General features: G+C 35.8%; 1 protein-coding gene across 1 annotated transcript; it reads right to left on the reverse strand.

Moving 5' to 3' along the window:
• Positions 1–631: 631 nt before the first annotated feature.
• LOC104624288 (PR domain zinc finger protein 2-like) lies at positions 632–5,827 on the reverse strand (the record flags this gene model as incomplete). Its single annotated transcript, XM_010291624.1, has 3 exons — positions 632–784; positions 4,390–4,493; positions 5,710–5,827. Coding segments are annotated over 3 exons (375 nt in total), but the record flags the coding sequence as incomplete, so codon positions are not given.
• Between the last annotated feature and the right edge of the window lie 4,259 nt (positions 5,828–10,086).

Genomic DNA, 10,086 nt, shown 5'->3' on the forward strand with positions numbered 1-10,086 from the left:
CTTGATCAGAGATTCAAATAGCCGCAATATTCTAACACTAACATACTCTACCATTACTTACAGTTAAACCTTTTTTCTTCTTGGTTTGGGAGATACAATGCCCGAGTAATTACACCCTCTTTCCTGCCCCCCACTCCCTGAATATAAAGGGAATGGTATAAAATCAGGAAAAATTGTTTCATTAAGCTACCTAGATAAAAGTGTCTTGATAAACAATCTTTGTCATATGATGCAAAGACCATAAAAATAACTGATTTCTGGAAAAAAGCCTCAGTAGAAAGTGTCTCTATCTACAGAAATAGAAAAATGTTTATTTTATGTCATCTGCTGTAGTTTTTCATTCCAGTTTGTATCAAATTTGGTGCTGCAGCAAGTCATTAACCAACAAGACGGACATAGTGTTCATACATATCCTGTAATTTAGCAGTAGATCTTAATGTCAGCTGTATTGGCACAGAAGAATTTAGACCAATGAAATGTAGCGTTTGCAATATTTTAATTATTATTTCATAAAATGTTGCAAAATCTCCTTAATACAAATAGTAAAATAATTGGATTTGAATAAAGGGGAATAAAACGTATTAATAATAAAAGGTAAGAGAGTAGTAACTGATTCTTCAGACATTGATACCTTTAAACTTTTGTAGTATATGGTCCTGTTGATCTCCAGGGGAAACAGATTTTGCTCCTTTCCTGAACGTGCCCAGTTTATATACCGTAGCCAGTTCCCTTTCTTTGGATCAGTTGCATCAACACACATCCATCCCAAGTTTGGGTAATACACCTAAGAGACAAAAATGGCATTAAGTAGAAGGACAACTGTTAACACTGAAGTGTACCTGCACTGAAACACTATGCATTTTAAAGCTATACAAAGTAGTAAATATCATCTGAAGACAGAGATAACACAAAAGATATGAACAGAGGTAGGGGTTGTGCTCCGGGGGAGTGTCGCTGGTCTTCTGCAATCCTTTCAGTGGAACTGGTACAATTAAAAAAAAAAACAAACAAACCCACACTTTTGGCCTGCGAGCCCTTCTCTGAAGGTTTTGAGCTCAAAAGCCAAAACACTTAATATGTTTTATGCTTTCCTTTCCATTTGGCAAGCCTGAAATGATTCTCTAGATTTTGCGGTTAGTAAAGTGACTGATTTTAAGACATAAATGCAATAGAGCTTGATTTTTACTATCTGATGAATTGGGAAAAGAAACTCTCTAGGCGTCAGGAGCATTTGCTTTATCGGACAGATAAGGGAAACCACCATTTATATTTCATTTTTCTTCAGGGTATTAAAGAAAATCTTGACCTTTCAGAAATCTTGCAGTCACCTTAAAAAATTGACCATGTCAATAAACTTCTGCATGTTCCAAAATGCTGTGTAAATTCTTTGGTTTCCATTCTTGGAGAAAAAATTTTAACACCTAACTTCTTGTTTTACATTTCAAGACAGCTTGCAATAAAAGCAAGGTTACCGACATCGTCAGCATCTTCTGATAACAGGCAACTCTGCTTCTCTTTCAAGACATCTTATGCATCTCCCACTCTTCTTCTTATAATCCAAGTTAGAGGCCAATAAAAAGAGCTCTCAGTGGATGCTATTTATTTTTTTCCAAACCAAAAAACACACCACTGTTCAGCAACTGGAACTATCATTCTGCCATCGCTTTGTCTCAGAACACTGGCATACTAACAGGTACGCAATGTCTCAGGAGTATTGGGCAGCTCACAGATTTTGAGAAAAACAAAAAAGGAAAAATATGTGCAATTCGATTATATCCTATTATTTGCTTTTTTTCCTTTTGGTCAAGCCTATAAATATCAGCCCCTGCCTGGCAGAGGTCTTTTCAAAACCCAGCCTCCTTAGCTCATTACCTCCTGCAACATTCACTTAGCACCACTGCATAGTGAAGGAATAAACTAAAATTCTGATTTCACCATAACTTTCCCATTCTCTTACACAATGTTGTAGCTTTTTTTTTTGTTTCTGATACTTACTTTACAAGTAATTCTAAGTCTTTTCAAACTGTTTTACATTTTCAAGTATACTTCTACAATAGCTTAAAACAAGAAACATTTAATAATTTGATTTCTTTTGTTTTGATATACTGTTGGTTTAATAAAATAGAATTTTAGCCATAAAGGGAAAGTTTCCATTAAAAAAATATATATGTATTTATATACATAACTAAATATACCAAAATCATCTTAGTTTCTTTCCAAGCAAATGGAAAACATCTCCCTTACTTAAACTATTCCAGCATGGATTTCATCAGCTGACTTTTGAAAGAATGTTCATCAGCACACCCAGCCCTTGCAATATGAAAGTGTAAACAGCTTCGCAGACCGTGACTGTAAAAGCAACCCTTTTGGTTAAAATGGGGAAAAAAAAAAAAAAAAAAAAGAGCTGAACAATGCTGTGGAAGAGGTAGCAGATATGGATTACCTGGCAAAACATAATACTTTATTACTTTTTTTATGTATTACTTTATTATGTTTTTTTGCAGAAAACAAAAGACACTATTACTTTTCAGTTAAAGCTTCTAATTGACAGAATATTGTTTAAAGGCCCTGTGCACTGTGAGAAAGGAAATAGCTCCAACTCCTCTATATAACATTGCAAGTCATGTAAACCACAATAAAGATCATTCAGCACACTTGTGCCAGTCATTCTGAATCGGCAGACAACATTTCCCCTCAGTTTTCAGTCACTTGCCGTCATTTTCCTATCTCTGGCTTTTCTCTGACAGAAAATGAAAATATGTTGAAGTCTCTATTTCTCTCCTCAGAGATGGCAAGCATACACTGAAACACAAGACTCATCTTTTTCAGAAAGACCCTCTAGCGTGACAATTCAAAATTTTTTAAATTGACTGGAGAATCTCAGCTTTTAGAAGCCTTACTTTTTCTTCAGATTAATGCCACTAAAGAAACAAAAGGGATTCTTGTGAAAAACGTTCTCCTAATCGGAGGTCCCTACACCTAACTACTCCCACAGACCACCATCCTTTTACAAACCGCATTTTCTAACAGTTAAGATTCTGAAGTGGTTTCAGATATCAGCATATGGGGCCAACTGCTGTGGCCCCATTCCAGCTGCTTTTTTTTGTAATTCCAAAATCAGTATTAAAGCAACACACAATTACTTTGAAATCTAGCAAGGGTTCCCATTATTGCCCGCGTTACAAACCATGAAACTTTGTAACAGCTTGTTTAAAAATTATCATTTCTCAACTCAAAAAATATTAAGACATATCCACTGAAAACATTCAAAATCCAGCACGGAGAAAAACAATTGCAAGGTCAATAATTTACTTGACTGATTCAATCTCACTAAGTGTTCTTGTACCAGATCAAAATTGGAGATACCTCATACAGTGGAGTCTGTGATAATATTAGCTCAATGCAACAAACATTATACTTGAACGCTTTATTACTTTCCTGAATGTGAATTTGCATTTATGGGAAATTTTTCTAGATAGATTCCTCTGATAGGAGTTAATATTAGGTTTTGTATGTGCATCCAGTGTTTTATGCACTTCAACTTTTGCAGGCCACGGGCCAGAAGGATGACTACTATCAGTATCTTTAGCCTAAAAATCTGTAAACTAGCAAGTTTTGTTCTGGAACATGCTATGCCACAGTCCCTCCATCCCGCCCCTCCTTTAGCGAACGCTCACTTTGCTAAAGCCATTTGCTGTACGTGTCCTCAGAAAGACTGAAGAAGTCTTTGGAAGTAGTTGTGAACTGCCTTAAAACCACTGTAGATGGGATTCAACTCCAGATTAAGACACCTACATTTTGAAATCTATATAATATCCAAGGTCTTATGACTATCAGTTGTGCTTAAGAGCTATTCAGCTGTCCAGACAGTATTTGCTTTAAGGCAAGCCCAAACACAAGCAGTACAAGAAATACTGCAACAGTTGAGAACTTTTATAAAAACTCCAAAAGCAAAACCAATTCCCATAACAAAGCGGGTCTTCAAAGAGCTAAATGAGGAGGAGTGCTGTGGCTTCCTTAAGAAATTCCATATCCTCCTAATTTCCCTAATTTCATAAGCAGTTGACAGTACTCAGTTGCAGAAGGGCTACCACCAAGGGTTCAAGCCAACAAAGCAAACCTTTGTCAGCAATAGACTCTCAAGGGGAGGTGTGATCCAGAGACAGCATATAAGAAAATTAGTTCAGCAATTTCAAACAATGCCAATAGTTTAAAACTTCGTAATTCAGAATGGTTGCTCAATCTAAGTGTCTAAAAATAACTAATGTAGACATAGATGGCAGTTATTTCACACCATGTCTATTCTAAAACTCTGGGAAAATTAAAGGCTAAATACAAAATACTGACCTAGTGACAGATACCTTTTTCCATTTACAAGCCGTTTCTTACCTCCCACATGTATACATTGCTCTTAACTTGAGATCTTTTTTTCTTGTCACCAACAAATGGTCCAAACTTCTTGCCTTTTAAAATTGATTTTGTTGCCCAGACACCTGAAGAGACACATAGCAGTTGTTAAAACTAATCTAAGTTATCTCAAGCAATTAATCTTTCTTAAGATCATTATATGTTTCTGTCTCAGATTGGGGAGCACTCTAAAATATTAAGATCACAATACGGACATTAAAGTTTTCTAAAATGAATTCAAACAATCCTCTCCTCAAAACTCACTTCAATCATGAAAGGTTTAAGCATCTACCTGGTTTCATTCTTTGCTCATGGAGGCTACTGTAGCTCTGAAGATAAAAAAACAACCTCAGTTTTTCTTGTACTTCAGGTGATATTCAAAATACCGTAAGAGCATTACAGGTTTTACATTGTAAAGTCCCAGATTTCAGCTGCTTTGCTTTGTCTGAAACAATGCCAGGCAAATGAAGCCCTCACAAAAGTTGTGACACTAATTAAAAGCATATTTTGAAGGAAAAAACATTTAGGACTGGTTAAAACGTGTATCTGCCCACAAATTTATTGACAAGATTTAACCAAACTGAAAATGGACAGCTGCATTTCACATTTTATAGCATGAAAACTAAGAACAGATTGACAGATAACTGCTGATTAAACATAACATTCTCATTCAGACCATGCTAGATCAGGTTCATACTAGAAAATATTAACCTTGCTCCAAGGAGCTTATAACCTGCTACTAGTAGTAATACATCTATTGTCAGGCTTATTCCTCAAAATAACAGCTTTCAATTCAGCAAGTATCCAGCCTGCAATTCTGACTTTCAAAGTTCTCCCTCGTTAAGCTCTATTAAAAAAGAAGCCAAGCATTTTAGACACATTACAGAAGTAACACTTTGCTCCATATAGCAGCTTTCAAGTCTGCACTAGATCTGTTCTTATAAATTAAACTTTTTATGTTGAATGGACAGTGAGATGCAGCATTCTAAAGAGAGATGACAGTTGCAAAACACAAAACTGGCAAAAGTGAAAGTGCTGTAAGTAAAAACACACCAGTGAAGTAATATATCAGTGTTTTCATAATGTCATCTATTTGCATCTCGGTCCATCTTTGACCACAATTCTCATGTTCTAGGAACATCATCTTGGGATGCTGGAAAAACTTAGAAGCTGTCCACTCTTATAAGTGCACCAAATACCATCTCTACCCCACACAGGAGGGCACCAAACTTCCACAGCAACTGTAATTTACATGAGCTTGTGTAAAAATCTTCATTCTCTTTTCACAGTTGTAGCACTCACCAAGCCGTGTCTTGTCAACAGCAGATGGGAAGAGCCTCACATCCTCAGGAAGCCCCCTAAGCACATGCTCGGGTACATCATCTAAGGTCTCCACAGCAACAGTAGATTCAGTTGGGTTCTACAAGTCAAAAAGCCAGAAGGGCCACGACCATTAACAGATAAAAACAATAGCACAACAGATGATCAACCCACACGAGCAACCAAAACTCCTGGTAAGATTTCCAAATTGCCATTTCCACTAGGGTCCCCTCCATCAATGTGCTAACGTAGAACTATCTTTTTATCAGAATATTCACGTTTTCACTATTAATTTAATTACATTTGTTTATGCTCTAATGCAGAGTTCTAAGACTACATTACAGATATACGTAAAACACTGATAACTAAAGTTGCTATAATTAGTTAATGGATGTGTTTTGATTACAAGCAGTATACAGTGAGTAAATCTAACTGAAAGGGTTTTCCTGTATCTTTTAGGCCACTTGCCATTTCATTCATCTTCCCTGTCCTCTCCTTAAAAACAAATTCAAAATTCTCCCTTGAGTTACTTGGAGAATTAGAGCTATTTTCTTTTTCCTGTCTGAATATGACTTACCTGACAGCACTACTATATTATACCTGAAGATGAATGAACGGAAAAGTACTGCGGTTCTATACCATGGAAAGTGTCTCTATTTTTCAGAATATAGTCTTCAAATGAATTCAGGCTTAGTGTTAAGTCTTTGAAACCGCTCATTAATATGGTAATCTGAAACTCATCCACAGAACAGTTTTCAGTTGCATTATTTTGACTGATCAGTTATGCCATGAGAAACTACATTTAAAAGTAGTTAGGTCAGTAATAGCATTGTTACATGCTACATTATGTTGAGACAACATTCCTTTGTGCCATTTCGTATTAAAGTTCTTCCAAATTTCAGATAACATACATTATATTGTTGATCTACCTGCCTATACTATTGTGCTGAGACTTTCTTCAAAAAAAATATGACATAGGTGTTCACAGAAACAGTGCTAAAGTTTTAGTATTTATGAGTTATCACTATAAAAATCTCCAGTTCCTTAAACATTCTATTGAAGCATTAAATTTACTCTGATTACACAACGTATTTGTAAACAATATTTTTAATTCCATTTTTAAACTAGACAACTCCAGTTTAAAAAAAAAAAAACCACCCACGTAGCATGAAAACATACTAGCTCTTATGTAACCTGCCTGGAAAGTCTAACTCGATTTAAAAAAGTAAGAGAGGTATATTAATTTTCCCTTTAAATTACAGACAGCTACAACAGACCTAATCTAACATTCGGACCTAATCTTTTCTGAAAATAAGCCACAAAAAGTTTTCATTATTTCATGTTTCAGCTGTACACTAGATCTTAAATACGAACTCTTCTACTAGAAAATGCTTCTGACTGCCTTAAGAGCAACACATGATGCTGCTAGTAGAAATCTTTGTTAGCTCTGTATTTTTTGAATAACATAGTGAGATGATGAGAGAAGTTGTTCGTAGTGTTTCAGGACGTACACATAATTTGTCCAAATTATACTGTTGAAACATGTTACTGGCAATTAAAGTAACAAGAGGCAAGTGAACTGCCAAGCTAAAATATACTGATTAAAACACTACGCAGCAAAGCAGCCAGAACACAGGAAGAGGAGGATTTTTTTCATTTTATTTCATAACCATTCTATTGACATGGTTTTTAAAATCCTCGGTTTCCTACAACAAATAAAACTGTAAAAGTCCCTAAAACAGAGGTATAATGCAAATTGATTCTGCGCTAAAGCATCAGCAGCTGCATTCCATTACCTTTTCTTAACACCTAGACACTCATTTTCTGCAATTTCTGTTTCAAAACATGGAACACATGTGGATCAAATAAACCTGCTTGAGCCAGCAACGCAGTTTCTCCATCATGATCCTCAGCAAGTAAAGGTCAAAACCTTTCGGTAAAGGTTAGTAAAATCATATAGGCCTGACTGCATCGGCTTCAGACAGGCGGCATGTAGCTTATCTTTATCACAACTGACAGCATTAATAAAAAGAATGACTGGAAAAACTTTTATGTTTTATGAACCATCCGTTTCATTTTCTGTTTGAGTTAACATAAATACCTGTCCATAAAAAGTAACGGTGACGAAAAGCAAGGGAAAAAAATATTTAACTATTTTGGCAGGTCTATTAATAGATAATTAGGAAATTAAATGCTAAACGTTGTTAAAATTCTAAAAATATTTATTTGTACTCAACACACAGGTCTAAGCATTTTCCATCCTCTGTATATTTTTTAAAGAATCTTTCCATTCTTTTAAGTGAAAACTGAGATATACTGCAATTTTCCTGAGTATACCCTAGTACTACTTGTGTTCATAATGAAAGCTAACCGGTATTTCAGCTCAGAGTACAGAGGCACCTCAAAGTTTCAAAACAAAGGGCAATTCCAGCGAGCACTTACTGTCTGAGGGTCCAGACCTGCTCATGCAGCCTTCCGTTTTCATTTTGTCAATCATTTCCTAAACACACACATAAAAGTTCCAAACGAAACAACTGTGTATGCCTCTCTGCATAAGGAGAGGATGATGTAAAGCTTCAGTAACAGGAATAACTTGCCTAGAAACACACAAGTGATGACTTTGGAAATACAGCGCTAAGCCAGAACACCAGCTACACACCACACTGAGAAAAATTTCACATATATTGGCAAGCCTTTATTTCCCCTCTTCAAATGATGACTTCCAGGCATTCTCGATCTAATCGGTCACCAAAAATCAATCTAAACCAGTTTCTGGTATTGCCTTAATGTGAAAACTTAGCACTTGTGAGAAAAACTAAACAATAACTTAAGGAGAAAACCACACACAAAGTTCTGAGAAGTGCATACAGTTCACAAAACTTGAAAGTTTTTTGTTTTACCTATTGAATCAAGGACGTTGCAGCAAACTACTCCAATGTAAATACTAGAACTTGCACTTCGGATACACCACCTACTCTGCCATACACATGGATATATCTGGTACTACCCGGTACCAAACGTTAAGTGGACAGAGACAAGCTACCCTGTACGTACTGGAGACTAGTAATGTGCATAATACCCTTATGGTAGAGTACCTGACATGATGAAGCTTGTATTTTAACGTACTTCACAGAGCTACTACTGGGTCTATTGTTGTCTTTCCACTGCTCTATTTACATGCTACAAACATGCCATTTCCCTCTAAAGATCAACGTTAAAATACCTGCTGTCAAGTTGACTTCTCTGCAACAAATATAATAAGCTAAAGGCAGCTTTTAGAGAGAAGAAAGAGTTCTAGATAATGTCATAGCTGTTATTTCAGTACCCTAAATGTTAATAATAAATAAATAAATACATCAACAGCTCAGAATCCTTAGCAGCAGCTTATAATTAATACAAAAGGTTTTAAGGTATTTTTATATTAAAGTTTGAAAGGCAATAGAAAGCTAATAAATCATTTATGAATGTCTAGTAAGTGATTATTTCTATTTTAAGGAGCCTACAAGGTTCAATAGGCTGCTTATAATATTATTCATACTATTATTTGTATAACACAACAGTAAACACTACTCACAATTGTCATTAAACAACTAGCCCTTTATTACCTAACTATAATCACCAAACCATATTCCTGATAAAAATGACCAGAATTTCAAAGTTACAAGCATGCACAGTTTCCCGTAAAGTCTGTCCACATTATGAAAGAATTCTGCTTGGTGAGAACTAGGCATATGTTGAACCACATGCATTAGCCCTAAAAAAACCTACCTGCCCTCTGACACTGAACTTTGATCATTCAGGTCAGAAACAAATACTGGTGGTGATGGTAGGAACTACTCTAATATGAAGGATGTTGTACTTGAGCTCGGAACAAGCTTTAAGAGGTGTTAAAACCAAGAAATAACAACAACTTGACCAACACTACAGTTGTCCAAGTAACCCCCAACTTTCTGGAAATTATTCTGGCTTTTACCTACAACCATAAAGCAGAGATACAACAGTAGTTTCCATATGCTGAGTAATACTCAGGGCGTTTTCCATTGAGCACTGATGAAATATGTTATGCTGAAAGTTTACTGGAAAATGTATTTTAAAGTGCATCTCTATACACTATGAAATTTAAGGTTTTTCTCTCTAAAGCAAAACAGATAAAGCTTCTCAATCTTTTCTACTTAGCACCCACTCTTTGTGAGGGTGCTGCATATGGCACCTTTATGAATGTGACTGGCTGAGTTCAGTTACAAGAACATGTCTTCTGGCAGCTTTAACAGCAACAATGAGAAAAATGATAAAACTGGAGTCATAGCAAGGTTATTCTATTGCTGCCTTGGTAAGCCCTAACAGCTGCACAGACACATC

Source organism: Phaethon lepturus, unplaced genomic scaffold (assembly GCF_000687285.1).
Source record: "Phaethon lepturus isolate BGI_N335 unplaced genomic scaffold, ASM68728v1 scaffold1717, whole genome shotgun sequence".
NCBI lineage: Eukaryota > Metazoa > Chordata > Aves > Phaethontiformes > Phaethontidae > Phaethon > Phaethon lepturus.